This window comes from Pelophylax lessonae (genome assembly GCF_965119305.1).
Source record: "Pelophylax lessonae genome assembly, chromosome: 1".
Lineage (NCBI taxonomy): Eukaryota > Metazoa > Chordata > Amphibia > Anura > Ranidae > Pelophylax > Pelophylax lessonae.
This window is the reverse complement of record NC_138768.1, coordinates 328,604,849-328,620,976: the sequence shown is the minus strand read 5'-3', so window position 1 is coordinate 328,620,976 and position 16,128 is coordinate 328,604,849. Positions and strand designations below refer to the sequence as shown.

Genomic DNA, 16,128 nt, shown 5'->3' with positions numbered 1-16,128 from the left:
AAGTCCTCCATCCCCGGTCAGCGGAGAGAAAAAAAAAAAAAAAGACCCTTACCCTCTACTCCCCTCCCCTTCTGGCGGGTGAGAGATATCGGCCTCTACAGGAGGCCAAGTCTCTCGCTCGTCAGTTCGGATAACTCTCTTTTTTATCCTTATTTCACACGGCACTTCCCAGTGCCATTTGTGTGACTAAAGTAAGGGCTATACCCCAGAATGTTCCTCCCCATACTCTCCCGCACCTCTCCCCTTTTCTATCTAATTCCTCTAGATACTTCTTTCCCTGACGCCGATCTGATTTACTCCCCCTACCCCCCTGTATTCCCACCTATTCCTCCCCCTCTTTCCCCCCTCCTCTTCTAGGGGGCAATATCTAGCTATTTACCCTCAATTCAAATGTATGTCCAAAGTGGGCTATTGGCCTCGGGGGGGTAGTCTCACCAAGATTTTATTCATCCTCATCTATAAAGCGGCTCTGTCATTCCCTAGTGAATATTCTTTCATACCAAGGTATTAACATTTGTTTTCCCTCAAATTATCCCAACTATCCTCCACCTCCCTCCTTCCCCTCTTAGAGGGGTTAGCTTAATTCCCTATCCTATGCTCCGTATACATATCCCAAGGGGGGGGGGGTTCGGGGGAGTGGAGAGGCTCGGTATCCTTATTTATTTATCTGATTCTTTCTCTAACTAATGAGAGGGGGTCTCTCATTCCATAACCTTTTCCAAGGTGAAGGGGTAAAACTTTATCCCCTTCCCCCTTTATATTACAACAAGTTGCAGGTGTCTTTCCCCCCCTCTCTCCTCTCTCACCTCTCTCTCCACTCTTCCCCTTTCCCCCTCCATGGGGCAACCAAGCACATAATATATATTACTTTAATACAAGTATTATCATTTATGTATGCATCTTTCACTTTATATACATATCTCTCAATCCATCCTCCCCTCCTCCCTCCATATAATCCTCCCCGTGTAGTGCATCTTAAAAATCATACAAGGGGAAGAGAGTGTTTTAAAGCTAAACTCTCCCCTCCCTAAAATGTGTTATTATCCCCCCAAGTGCCACGTGTCTTAAAAAAAAAAAAAAAAAAATAAAAAATAAAAAATTTTGTGTCAAAAATTAATACGGATGGGGAGTGTTGAAAAAAAATTCCACACTTCCTTTCTAAATGTGTTCTACACCCAAACCCTGTCATAAAACCCAAAAAAAAAAAAAAAAAAAAAATAAAAAAAAATTTTGTGTCAAAAATTAATACGGATGGGGAGTGTTGAAAAAAAATTCCACACTTCCTTTCTAAATGTGTTCTACACCCAAACCCTGTCATAAAACCCAAAAAAAAAAAAAAAAAAAAAAAAGAAAAAAAAAATTGTGTCAAAAATTAATACGGATGGGGAGTATTGAAAAAAAAAAAAAAAAAAAAATTCCCCACACTTCCTTTCTAAATGTGCTCTACAGCCAAACCCTGTCATGAAACCCCAAAAAAAAAAAAAAAAAAATGTGTCAAAGATTATATAGGATAGGGAGTGTTGGAAAATTCCACACTTCCTTTCTAATGTGCTCTACACCCAAACCCTGTCATAAAACCCTGAAAAAAAAAAAAAAAAAAAAAAAAGGTGTCAAAAATTAATACGGATAGGGAGTATTGAAAAAATTCTACACTCCCTTTCTAAATGTGCTCTACACCCAAAGCCTGTCACAAACCCAAAAAAAAAAAAAAAGAAAAAAAAAGGTTGTGGTGTATCTCCCCCCTGCAATTAAAGTCCCTCTATTCGGATATTCGGGAGAGAGGAGGAGAAAAAACTAAAAACAAGCAACCCAGAAAAAAGGGCATTTCATCCCTATCCTCTCTCCTCCTCTATTCCAACGTCTCTTCCCTTTTCTTGCTGTCGGGGGTAGGGATAAGGTCCTTCCCTGGGTCCTCGAGCCAGCCAATTTTCAACCTCTATGGGGTCTGTCCCTATAAACCGAAAGAAGGCCGTTCGATCTTGAAAAGATCTAAGGTTAAAATATCGACCGTCTCTTTGAAATGTAACCGAGAAGGGAAATCCCCATCTATACGTGCATCCCATCTTTTTTGCCAGATCCAATAAAGGTCTTAGAAGTGCTCTTCTCCTCAGTGTTCCTCTTGCAATATCTGAAAAAATTTTAATCGGGGTTCCTTCCACATTTATGTCCTTTGCTCCCCATGCCTCCCTTAGTATTAACTCCTTATGCGTATAATGATGTAATCTGCATATTATGTCTCTTGGTCTTTTCTCATCTTTGTTTCTGGGGCCCAAAGATCTATGTATCCTTTCTATTTCAAGGCGGTCGGGGAATTTATCTCCTAGGACCTGCTTAAAGATAACTTCCGCCACTTCAGTTAGTTTTTCGTTATTTATATTTTCCGGGACACCCCGGATTCTCAGGTTGCTACGTCTACTTCTATTCTCCATTTCTTCCAATTGGAGTTGTACTGTGTCTTCCTTCTCCCTCTGTGAATCTCTGCTTAGTTCTAATGATGTCACTTTTTCTTCTAAAGTTTTTCTGGCTGCTATCTCCTCCTCTAGACGTGTTGAGATCTTTTGTATGTCTTTTTTTAACACTTGCATTTCTTTAAGATGTGTTTCTTCTATTTTGTTAATCATTTGTACAATGTCATTTTTTGTTGGTAGGGCTTGAAGCATCGCTTTCAATTCTGAGTTTTGTATATAATCCTGTGTGTGAATACCAGTTGCCATATTTTCTCTTTGTCCATTCCCTGGGCTATCTGGGTAATTTTCTGAGGCTGGGGAGGTTGCTGGTGTGTTAAGTGTATCTCCTGACCCTGGGCTTGTCAAAACATTATTCTCACCGGGTGCCATCCTTGCGTTATTAGTGAGGTACCTTACGATCTCTCCCTCTGGTCTGTTTGACTGCGTTTTTACTGCGTTCTTCTTTCCCTTCTTTCTCTTAGTGAGTGTCATCCTCCCGCCTTCCCCGCTCACTTCTCTCCTCCTCTCCTCTTCCTTCACTTGTAGGTTCTATTTGACACTCAGTTCAAGGGGGTCCTGGCTCCTTTAAGTGCTCCTTTAAGTGTAATGCTCCACTCCCTATTCTCTGCTGTCTATTATCACACTAAGCAAAGAGTATCTGGTTGAGCCGTTAGTGGGATACCCGTTTCTCTGTCAGGTATACTAAAAGTTTAAAATAAAAAAAAAAGGAAAAAAAAATCCTTCCTTTTTCCCCTGAGTGTGTAAGTGAATAAGGAAAAGGAGTGGCGGGAGGGGAATATACATCGACACACCAGAAGAGGGAAAAAAAAAAGAAAGGGGGGGGTCCTCCAATAGGTCAACCCCTCCGCTCTCATACAGTTCGCTTGATCAGCTTTGGGCACAGTTTAATAGGAGCTAATGATGTAATCGATTAGAGGGCTTACCTCCTTGATAGTCCTCCAGTCTATTTGCTCCTTTTCGCTCCCTTGTCTGTGGAGTGCAGGATACCGGTCATGTAGGGTAGATGTCTAACTCTCCACACATGAGCCCGTAAATATAGGGCAAAGTACCTCTGTCCCTCTGCCAGGAGAGGGGGAATCCAAAGGTGCAGGCTGAGTGTACTTCCCCCTAGGCACCCTGCCCGGGCTGTGTGCAGGCTAAAACAGTCCCGATGTCTCCCCAAACGATGCAGCCAGTGTAGCAAGCAGTTAAGCAGAGGAGAAGACCAGGCTGCACACCGTAAGGTTACTGCCTAATACACCGCTCTCCTGACATGGCTATTCCTCCGCTGCTACTGCCATTCCTCCATATGCCTCCAGCCAGGTCCGCCGCCACCTCCTCCACTTCACCTCTCCGTGGGGGTGGCGTGGGCGCACTATAGGGGTTTCAGGGCGATCTAGGTCCTCCAGGCTCCCGGACTCTCGGACCTTACTTCGGCGTCCTGTTGCCTTCCATCTGGAGAGGTGCGTTCAGCGCTGGGAGACACGCCGTGCGTGTCACATGACCACTTCCGGGCACGCCCCACTCGGATTCATCTCTTTTTCATGGATAGTGTAGGACCCACTGATAATGGGGTACTTTGACGCAGTAGTGGGCTTGAGCACGATATGGCCATATAGTGGGACCAAATCCCCATTTTTATTTATGGATTGTCTTCAGATTTGGTAGTAATTTCTTTTGCATTTGAACGCTATTCTTTTTTAATATACATGTCTTTTGGTTCATAGCTGCAGCAGCTTTAGAAATACATGGGTATGCTCCCCCAAATTTTTTGCCTGTTTACTATGGGAATGTTTGCCTCTCCTTGTCGGCCTCCCAGACATGATGGGAAGGTGCTTATTAACAAAATGTAACAAAGATGTTTAATTTTTGAGGGCCTTTTTTTGTGTATGATGAATGACTTGGCTTCTGTTTGTACACAGTTTGAGGTTACCCTAACATGCATATAGGAACCTTGTGCTTTTCCTAAATTTATGTTTGGGACCTATTACAGTCCCTATCAGTATTCATCTTCTTGGCTCAATGATGTTTGCTCCTAACATTGCCTATTAATAGATTCTCCATGCAGCACTTGTGGAGTGTATTGGAGGTAGAGCAGTGGTCCCTTTCTTTAGGAAAACACACTACTACTATGCAAATGTAATACTATTTATTGTCTGTTTCCAAGTGTATTGGTTCAATTGCTAGGTGCAGGTTTCCTTTGCCGTTGATTGACCAATAGGCAAGTATATATGTTTCCCCCCCCCCCCTTTTGGGTGGTTGTGTGTTTTTAATATTTTTTTTTTTTAATCAATAAATGTATATTTTTATATAAAATATTATTGTATGTAAGTCGTTTGCCGTACCATGAAAGTCCATATTGCCTCAAACAACTTCCAATGCTATATTAATTTCAGGACGTAGGCACAATCGAATTCTTCATTATTGTGTAGCACATTTCTATATTTGGTAAATCTAAAGGAGATCATACAGAGATTGTGCAATCAGAATGTATAGCGTATGGCCACCTTTATACACCAAAAATTACCTTGTTCTTTTGATGCCATTAATTGTTAACGGCACACCAAACACAGAAGCAAACGTATATTTTGACATGTTAAAAAATGAGTGACAAACGCAGAAAAATGCACAGTAAAAAGGTTCAAGCTGCAACCCATGAGCTACTTTTACAAGTGTAGGGCAGCCCATTGAACTCAACCGGCTGCTCTGTGCGTGTCACAGGAAAAACAAGCCAAAAAACCTGCTATCCCACTACACTAGGTGTGAGTAGGCCCACAAGAACAATGAGGCTTTGTTCTCATTTGTGAGTTTCCAAACGCATGGCAAGATGCACTTGAATCGCCATTATATGTTAACCACTTGAGCTCAAGAAAGGTTTTATCACTTCATGACCAGGGCATTTTTTGGCCAGAAATTCAGAAATTACAATAGAAAACTATTTTATTTATTATGAAAAGTAAAATTCTGTCCGAAAAGGTGAACTGAAGGGATTGTAAAGTCTGTTTTTTTTCAAAAATAACAAACATGTTTTACTTACCCCCTCTGTGCTGTTGGTTTTGCACAGAGCACCCCCGGATCCTCCTATTCTCGGATCCCTCTTTGCTGCTCCTGGCCCCGAGTGCCCCTACAGCAAGCAGCTTGCTATGGGAGCACCCGAGCGGAGTTTCAGCCCCGTGTCCATTCAGACATGGAGCTGGCGTTCGGCCCTGTCCCCTCCTCTCTCCTGATTGACTAACTGACTTTGATTGACAGCCACGGGAACAAATGGCACTGCGGCTGTGTCTCAATTAGGAGAAAGGTCCCAGATGGCCAAGGGACTTGTGGACATTGCTGGATAGAGATGGGACACAAGTAAGTATTAGGGGTGCTGGGGCGGCTGCTACATACAGAAGGTTTTTTTATCTTAATACATAGAATGCATTAAGATTAAAAACCTTCTGACTTTACAACTCCTTTAGCCTTTAAGCTTTAAGCCCAACTGTCTGTGATGTCATTATGCAGCAACTTTGCCAATGAAAGTCATGCAATATCAGTTTGTTTGCCAACCAAACCCATGCCTTCTCCAAAGGGTGAAATAGCACTGCTTAGCTCTGTATTCTCTACCAACACCACATCAGCAGCGACACTGAGACAGCAAGTCACAGCATTGCCCTCATACACTGCTAATAATCAATGAGTTTACATAGGTAAAACGTATGTAAATAAAGCAGAACTTCACTTTCTCAGTCAACATTGGCTAGTTTTTAGTCAGTATGCTGCTAACATTGGTAAATATATATCATATTTACTTGTTCTAAACTTTTTTTTTTTTTACATTTATTTAGTTACTTCCTTGTTTCCAGGCCCTGCAAATGATGCCATACATCCCAGGAGTATTCAGGTGTGGAGGAGGGGTGTCAGGGACGTGCTTGCCATAGCACAACTGAAGTTCCTAGGAAGAGGCAAATACGCATGCGCAGACGCGATTTTGCAGGTGCCTGTCTTGCTGGGCACAGGCAAACGCCTATGCGCATGCGCAGAAATTTTATCACGCATGCAGGGGCATGTTAGCCATTAATAGTGGCGCCAAATGGCCTATATAATGGTGGCAGCTTCACTAGTGCATTGCTGTCTGATCTGCAGCTTTACCCGCGTTCCTGTGCCCTGTATATTGATTCCGGTGTTTGACCCTGCTTATCCTGACCATGCTTGCTTCTACCTGTCCTGATCTCAACTTGCCTTAAGACTTTGTTATAGCTGCCTGTTATCCTGTTGCCAACCTTTGTCTGCATTTTGACCATTCTCCGTCTGCCATTTATGCTTATATCTGATCATCCGTTGCTGACCTGGCTTGTCTGACCCTGAATCCAGTTATCTGTCTGTCCTGCTCTGCATAGTGCCTGGTGATGCTAGTCCTCCATCTGTGCCTGCATCTGCTGTTCCTGCTGCCATCCGCTGTTTCAGCTACCCAGTCCAACTCTGGTGACGCACCTGCCACACATCTCTACAACCAACGAAGGATCTCGCAGGCACTCTTACCTCACCGTGCTCTCACGGCCACTGTCGCAACACCAGTGGCCCTTGAGCCGGGGCTGTACGAGAGGTCTCCTTCTACACATCAGGCTCTGCCACGAGGCACATGACGAGGGGTTTTCCCAGCTAAGCACATACGCCTGCCAGCATGCCTAGACTAAGAGCAGATGAATTCCAGGAAGTAAATGCTACATGAATCATTTGCCCTTACTCAAGATGACCACGGCCAGAAATACCAATGAGTGTTTTTCAAAGTGATTTCTCAGCAAAATAAAGTATGAAGACATGTATTGATTGGGGAGTTTGATTTGAATATTAAAAATGAATTAAACAAAGTTTTTTTGTGGTGCTTAGGTACAGTGTAGTTCCACTTTAAGGGATCACAACATTCTCTGTTACAGAGATAACCTTACATTGCCACTGGGATTGGACTTGTTGTCCTCTGCTAGTATCTAGTCCCAAATAAAACCTTTCTTTGCTTAACGTTCTGGCTGTCTACTAAAATTTTGTCTGGAAGACTTTTTTGGACCCCAAGAATATGCTGGCAGGGTTTTTAAACCCCTTTACTGCATATCTAAAGATATTAAATTCATAATACTATACAACCTCTGAGCTTCACATTCTGATAATCTCGCTTGTCCCACATTCAAGAGTTAGACCTATTCCCTCTCTTCCTGGCTTCATTTGCTGACTTCTGCTTATTTTTGCATTTTGATGTCAGCTGTCTGTACTAAACAAGAGGAAAGGTAAAAGCAAGCAGATGCCACTGGGGACAGTGAAACAGTGCTGTAGCGAGAATCAAAGTGCATTTGAAGGTCTTTAGCTGATCATCGTTTCACAAATGCATTATTGTTCCAATGCCTCACCCTCTCAAGTGAAAGATACTGCACACATTTAAATCTGTTATCGTTAAAGTATTAACATTATGAACAACCATTCAACAATTCAAGGTGTAGGATTAGCCTTGAGAGAAAGTTCAAGATGCATGCAAAATATATATTGGCCATAATTTTAATTTTTATGTAACCTTTGTAGGCTCCTGCATAAAGAGAATTGAGCTTGTGAGTGGCCACGATTCTTTGTGTTGTGGTTTTTAGATGAAATCTTATGTTCCTTCATAGGCAACCTAGAGCAGTAAGAATAGCAATCTAACTGTCGACTTCCCCTGGGCGTAAGTGCCGCACAAATTTACTTTGTTGGATAACCATCAACCAATTAACACATTAGCCCAAGACAGGACCTTTTGTAAGTCTACAGGAGGGTGCAAAGAACTTCAACATTGGGTGTCAGGGCTGCTTATAACACAGGCGGAACATTTCATATGACTCCCTTTTCTCTGCTTAGGCCTCGTTTACACAGGGTGTACTACAGGGATGCACAGGTGTTCTCCGTGCAGCAGTTGCGTCTGTGCAGTCACTGACCAGAGGACATTTACCAGGGCTGTGGATGCAGCCCCAGTAAGTCGGATGAGAGCCCTACCCACAGCCTAGGACAGCAGGAGAGTATTAAATGGCCACAGGGTGGCTGGGGGACTGGGGGGAAGACTGCTGGAAGTTGCTTGGAACTATGAAGGGTGTAGTCCCCAGGAGACAGCCTCTATCAAGCGAAGTATTTTATGGGACTACACGTCCAAGGAGGACAGGATGAAGCAGAAAGAGGAAAAGGAAAGGAAATCCTGGGGGGCTAAGGGCAGTCTCGCGAGGGAAATGAGAGGTGACAAAGGGTAGTGTGCTGCTGAGTAGTGAGTGTTACTACACTGCCTGTAGTGAGTTCTCATCGCAGTGTCTAAGAGAGATTGAGTTGCCATATTTGCACAGAGGTCACAGCCAACAGAGAGATCCAATGGCCAAAGGAGAAGGGCACCACAGTTTCCATGAGAGATCACTATAGGGCACTATAGGGAAGGTAATATTGGGCGTATGCTATAGGCCCCCCAACCAGAGGCAGGAGGGGGAGGCAAACCTCCTTTTACAGATAGGATTGGCAGCAAGGATGGGAAATGTCATTATAATGGGGGACTATAATTATCCAGATATAGACTGGGCAGAAGGAACCGCGCATTCAGCCATGGCCTGGCAGTTCCTAAATGTTTTGCAGGACAATTTTATGGGTCAGATGGTGAACGCACCGACAAGAAACAATGCGGTACTTGACCTACTGATTACCAACAATACGGACCTGCTCACGGATATAGAAATACGGGGCAACTTAGGAAACAGTGACCATAGGTCAATTCGATTCAGTATTTATCATAGTAATAGGAAGCACAAGGGTAATATAAGGACACTGAATTTCAAAAGAGCCAATTTCCCAAAACTCTCTGCTAGAAAATATCAAATGGGATAGAACACTGGGAACAAAGAACACAGAGGAAAAATGGGAGTGCTTCAAGAACATACTAAACAAAGGGATTGGCCAGTGCATTCCAAAGGGAAATACATTTAAAAAAGCAAAACAAAACCCTGGGTGGCTAAACTCCAACATAAAAATGCATATTAATACTAAAGAAAAGGCCCTCAAAAAATACAAGACTGATTGGCAGCATTCAAGCATTACAAAGAGTGTAATAAGATATGTAAGGACGAAATCAAGGCGGCTAAAATAGAACACGAGAGACATATAGCAGAAGAGAGTAAAAAGAACTCCAAGAAATTCTTTAAGTATATAAACAGTAAGAAAGCGAGGCCAGAACACATTGGCCCCATAAAAGACGACAAGGGAAATATGGCCACAGAGGACAGAGAAAAGGCGCAAGTGTTAAATAATTTCTTCTCTTCAGTCTTCACAAAAGAATCGGGGGGCTACACTAACCCAGCTTGTAAGGCCAATCATGCTAACAGAAGATAGACTTAGAACTAAACTAGAGAAACTTAACATAAATAAATCACAGGGACCGGATGGCTTGCACCCGAAGGTTCTTAAAGAGCTCAGTCAGGTGATTGCCAGACCATTATTACTGATCTTAAAGGATAGTCTACAGATGGGTATGGTGCCAGCTGATTGGAAAAAAGCCAACGTGGTATTAATATTTAAAAAAGGGCAGAGATATATCCCGGGTAACTATAGGCGGGTCAGCCTAACATCAGTAGTCTGCAAGATTTTGGAGGAGATGTTAAGGGACCATATACAAGACTTAAGTAATGAAAACGGTATTATTAGTAGTAATCAGCACGGATTCATGAAAAATCGTTCTTGCCAAACCAATCTATTAACCTTCTACGATGTAAGCCTGTGGATGTGGTGTATCTGGACTTTGCAAAGGCCTTTGACACTGTTCCCCACAAACGCTTACTGTACAAACTAAGGAATGTAGGTATGGACCATAGGGTGAGTACCTGGATAGAGAACTGGCTCCAGGGGAGAGTCCAGAGGGTGGTGATTAATGGGGAGTACTCAGATTGGGCGGGTGTGGAAAGTGGGGTCCCCCAAGGTTCTGTCCTGGGACCAATCTTGTTTAATTTATTCATAAATGATCTAGAGGAGGGTATATCCAGCACAATCTCAGTATTTGCAGATGATACTAAACTAAGCATGCCAATATCTTCTATGCAGGATTTGGAAATCTTACAAGCGGACCTGAACAAAATAATGGGGTGGGCAACTACATGGCAGATGAGGTTTAATGTTGAAAAATGTAAAGTAATGCACTTGGGCGTCAGAAACACGAAAGCAAGCTACTTACTAGGGGGGGAAACCTCTGGGTGAATCTAAGATGGAAAAGGACCTGGGGGTCCTAGTGGACAACAGGCTTGGCAGTGACATGCAATGCCAAGCCGCTGCAAGCAAAGCCAACAGAATACTGGCATGTATAAAAAAGGGGATTCACTCCAGAAATAAAGAGATTATTCTCCCACTCTACAAGACTCTGGTCCGGCCACATATGGAGTATGCTGTCCAGTTCTGGGCACCGGTTCTCAGGAAGGATGTGCTGGAACTGGAGAAAGTCCAGAGAAGGGCAACAAAAATAATTAGGGAAATGGAGGACATCAGCTATGAGGAAAGACTACAAGCATTGAACTTATTCTCTCTGGAGAAGAGACGCTTGAGGGGGGATATGATATCAATGTACAAATACTGTACTGGTGAGGACCCTAGCATAAGGAAAACTTTTTAGGGAAAGGGAATACAATAAGACACGTGGCCACTAGAGGAAAAACGGTTTAACCTTAAAATACGTAAGGGGTTCTTCACTGTCAGAGCAGTAAGGATGTGGAATTCGCTTCCACAAGCAGTGGTATCAGCAGGGAGCATCGATAGTTTCAAAAAACTATTAGATGGGCACCTTAAAGACCACAACATACAGGGGTATACAATGTACAGTTAACAGCAAACACACACACACATAATAGGTTGAACTGGATGGACTGATGTCTTTTTTCAACCTCACAAACTATGTAACCAACAAAGGGCCTAGTTGCGACCTGTTCCAGATACCAAAGAGGGAGGCTTGATTACAGACTGCATAGTAGTGAGAGGCCACTGGCCACAACTCCCTTACTCACTTCCTAAAGGGACACCATCACCCTTTACTGGGACATATAGTAGGTTGGGAACTTATGCCATGTACTGTTGGACTACAACTAGATCTGAGCGCTCCAATGCAAACTCTGGGCCCCAATGATTAAAACTATGCTGACCAGGGAGAGAGTTAGTTAGGCCCCCTAAATTTAGGGTTCAGGTGCAGAGACACTTGATCCTCTCATTGTTTGTGGTATAGTACAGATTTGTTAATCTGATTTGTTTATTCCTCTTGCCATTCTGTTTTTGTTTTCTTGTTTGGTGTTTCCCGAATTAATCCTCCTTTTTCAGTCTTGGTATGTCAGAATGTGTAGCATTGCTAGAAAGGTCGTTGTCAGCCAGCATCATCAAGCATCATCAGCTCTTTCGAGAGTAAGCGCTACAAGTACACAGCCACCTAATTTACAGTCCACTGTAGTTAAAATGATTGTAAACAATCACCTTGTAAAACTCAGTTTACAATAGAAATAAAAGGCAAAACATTTGTGTACAGATATTAAAAACCATTATCAATACCTTTTTTTTCCCCTTTCTTAGAAGTGATCACATTCCCTCTGTTCCCTTTGTTCTCAGCTGCATAAGAGCTGGGGGAGGAGCAGCAAGAGTACACTGATCTTACCAGTGGATGGCTTTGCAGAAGGGGCGTGTCAGGACAAGTCTGATCATTGGAGGAGAGAAGGCTGAGTTCCCAGTAAAGTTAGAGAACTGACCACGGTGTGGTCCCCTGCTTCCTATGGTCAGTTTTTAATAGTAAAGGAGATGGACTGGCAGGAACACCAGGGATTTCACACAAAGGAAGCGATAAAAAGAGAACAGGATACTTTCTCATACATGTATGTAGTACAGCAGGCACATATCAGGAATATGGAATGTTGGGGTATCAAACATTCTAAATAGTGGTTTGTTGCACATAATTGTTTCTCTTTATTTATCCAATTTGTTCCTTTTCTTAGGATTTATGGTGCAAACTAGAGTCCTTTTAAAATCGAATGATCTTTCCCCAGTCATGAAAACACATATAGATATTGTCATCTGGCAACCAAACTTAGAAGGATGCTAAGTACTAAGTACTTTTGTGTTTATAATGTTGGTAACCTCATTTAGTAAAACATCTTGTGGCTAAGATGTATGGCTACAGTGTTTTCATGTGCAGAATGCAAAGAAACAATGAGAAAAGGAGCATCATAGCAAAAGGTTATATGAAAGCATCATCAAGCGGCTTCTCCTCATTTATTACCTTCCTCCCAGTTCTATCAAGCTTGTTTTATAACACCTTATACTGGGTATCCTATGTCAAGGACAACACAGGGATATCCTGGCGAATTGCTCCAAACAGAGCTTCCTTAAAGTATCTTGTGTCTTGAACACAGTCAGTGATAAATGATATGTTGCAGCATTTCCCCTTTCAGTCCTTTACATGTGTATATGATATCACCCTCCCTATCTTGATACGTCTACATGGACCTCTGAATAACTGAGAAGAAGTGAAAGCATACTCATAGCTATCAGAACTTTAATGCGTAATATGGCATTGCTGAGCGTCTGTGGCTGGAATGGAGAATCTACAGGTCAACCAGGAGAAAGTAATCTTCGTTTATTTCCAAATTTCATTTTAGGAGCTCCTCATCATCTTCCATCTGCTGACAAGCTTTCTTCTTCTCACCATCGCAGCACTGGTCCCCCACCACCAGAACATGGCACTACCACTCTCGCCTTTAAGTATGCAGATGGTGTTGCTGTTGCAACAGACTCACGTTCCTCTGCTGGAAATCTCGTCTGCAGCCCTGACAGCCGTAAAGCCTTCCTTGTCCACAGTCATTTGCTGGCCACAACATCTGGGAGTTCTGCCGATTGCCATTTCTTCAGAAGAGCTTTGGCCAGGGAGTGCAGGCTCTACCAGGTGCGGAATGGGTACATGCCAAGTGTCCGAGGAGCAGGAAAAATGTTGAGCGTCCTGATGATGCCATTCCGTGGAACTGATGTCTGTGCTGCTGTTACTTTATGCGGATGGGATAGAGATGGCCCTTGCATCTGTTATGTATATAATGATGGAACCCGTGTCTGCTCTGATATCTTGTCAGTTGGATCAGGCTCTCCATTTGCCTACAGCATTATAGATCAGGGGTACAAACCTGGAATGAAGGAAGAAGAAGCCCGCCAGCTTGCTAGAAGAGCAGTGTGCCATGCAGGCCGAAGAGATGCCTATTCTGGTGGATTAGTGGATGTGTACTGGGTAAGAGAGGGAGGCTGTGAGATGGATCCTAGAGAAGACTTGTCACAACTTTATGAGCGTATAGTAGAAGAAGAAAAGAAAATGATAAAGACAGTGTGCAGCAGTTATCCTCTCCTAAATTCTGACTAAAATACAATAAACCCTGTTAAAATTTAACATGATTAAGTAAATATAACAGCAATTACTATGACCATTTTGTTTAATGTGTTATAATATTTATCTGAGTTGATTTTTCCCCGCAAATCAATTATGGTGCAAATGATATGCAGCAATTTTAGATATTTAAAAAGTCATAGCATTTTAGAATAGTCAGTTTCACATTTTTAATGTAAACACAGGTGAGTTTGGCTAACAAAGAAGGACATTTTTTAAGCACCTTTGTTAAACAGTTTGAGTTAATGAATGTTAGTTTAAAGAAATGTTAAGCAAAATTAAGTAGAAGGGGTACAATGTTTTCCTTTCCTGGAGAAAATGCTGCTTTCAAAGTTCCTTCAGTGCCACTGATTATTGTGGGAACCCAGACATTTGATCATGTGATCTCTGCTAAAAGAGAGGATCAGTATTCAGAGACCCTGCATCCTGACATAGCTTATGTTCAAATAGTTTAGGGTCACTTGACTGGCACTAGAAGGCGCCTAGAACAGCCTTTTCTACAGAGGAGATACATTGACTAATACTCAATGCTAGCAAGACTTCAAGTGCAGTGGGTATCCTTGAAATTAGTATTTCAACACATTTGATTGCAATGCCATATAGATATCTAGTCACCTTAGTGAAAAATTATCCAACAACCAATGGTTGCGTTGTACTCGACAAACACACAACCTTTTTGGTGCTTGTATTGTACAAAGTACATTTTTTATATGCCTAATAAAGCAGGACTTAACCCTCCTATCCATTTTATCCAAGTAAGCTGCCATCTTAGCCTGTTTGATCTCCAATTGCAGTGGTGCCGCACGTGATCAGGTATGTCACCAACCATTTGATGGCTTGACAGTTCAGTTGAAAATTACCATAAGCATACTAGTAACTTTACCAGTTATTCATGGCATGCCTTGAATGTAATGTTTTGGGAAACAGTGAACGTGGAACTAAAGTCTCTAATTAAAGCCTTCTGTCGAGCTCTCAGGACCCTCATAAGTTTGTTGTTTTTTTATGCTAGCAAGGCTATCACATTAAAATGGAAATTAAAGAAGGACCCACCTTGAATTTTTGGAAATCCTTGATTAATACAGCTGTGCCCCTTTATAAGGTTACTTGCCTGTCTCGTCAGTTTGGGACCTTTGGCTTCATTCCTCTTCCACTAATGAAATGTAAATAACTCGTGTAGCTCAGGAGTTGTCTTTTGTATGGTCCTTCAGGCCTTGGGATGGGAATATTTACTTATATTTGGGGTCAGTTTTGAGACCGCCATTTTCCCTCCTATTGTGTCCTCTCTTAATGGGTAACTTGGAGAACAATTATATGATCTTTGATGCTGTGATATTTACTTCTGTATACTGTACTGAGCAAATAATGTTTTTGAGTCTTTTAAGGCTTTCTGTTTTTTTGCTGTTAGTGTGTGTTTCGAGCCGAGGAATGTCCAAGGCTCCGTTTTGTATTACCTTGCATGCACAGCTCAGTTTATAATCCAGGTACAAATCCTGTGTGCAGGTATGACTGAACTGAGGTCTTCCTACACTGGCCAATGGATATGGCCATAGCCCAGCACCCAGAAGAAGCCAGGTAGAAGCTAACTCATGTTGTTGGTGAAGGACCTCAGACTGTTGAAGGAGAGGTAACTTTTGTGGAATCTAGTTCTGCTTTAAAAAGCATAATTAAACCTATTTATTGAACTGTTTACCAAAACATTTACAGTCAAGGCATGCTGTGAATGATAACTATCATAGTTGTTTGTGCTCTTAGGTTGGTACCATAGCTGATCACATGTGCAGTACCATAGGACCTGCAGATCAAATGGAAGTTTAGATGGAGGGTAGTTCTACTTAAAAATGGTAGATTTAATTCCACATTAAAGCTGAACTCCAGGCAATCAAAAACTTTTCCAATGGAGTGGGGCTGTGCCCGCACTGCATAGGTTTACTGCTAGTTTTTGTCTAGGGGTATGGAAAGACGAGATATACTCACGTAATCCTCCGATCATCCCAAAGCAAGACTAGTCTCTTCGGCTCCTACCTCCCGGCGGTCTATCGGACTGTTCCTTAGGTCATCATGCCTATAGGCCAACTCTGGATGTGAAGATGTAAAGAACAGTCCACCACTGAATGTGGGGGAGTACCATTTTGAGGGATTGAAGGATCGGGTGAATATAGGCTCTGTGTTCATCCCTAGACAAAACGAGCAGTTAACCCATGCAGTACAGGGACAGCCCCACTGCATGGGGAAAAAATACATTTTCTCGCAGTTGAGCTTTAAGTA

The 16,128-nt window shown here is 42.5% G+C and overlaps 1 protein-coding gene across 1 annotated transcript; it reads left to right on the top strand.

Moving 5' to 3' along the window:
• Window positions 1–12,993: 12,993 nt before the first annotated feature.
• Window positions 12,994–13,839, top strand: LOC309544615 (proteasome subunit beta type-11-like; the record flags this gene model as incomplete). The annotated part of the gene is made up of 1 exon (XM_082243519.1): window positions 12,994–13,839. One exon carries the CDS (start codon window positions 12,994–12,996, stop codon window positions 13,837–13,839), a length of 846 nt encoding a protein of 281 aa, XP_082099645.1.
• Window positions 13,840–16,128: the final 2,289 nt, after the last annotated feature.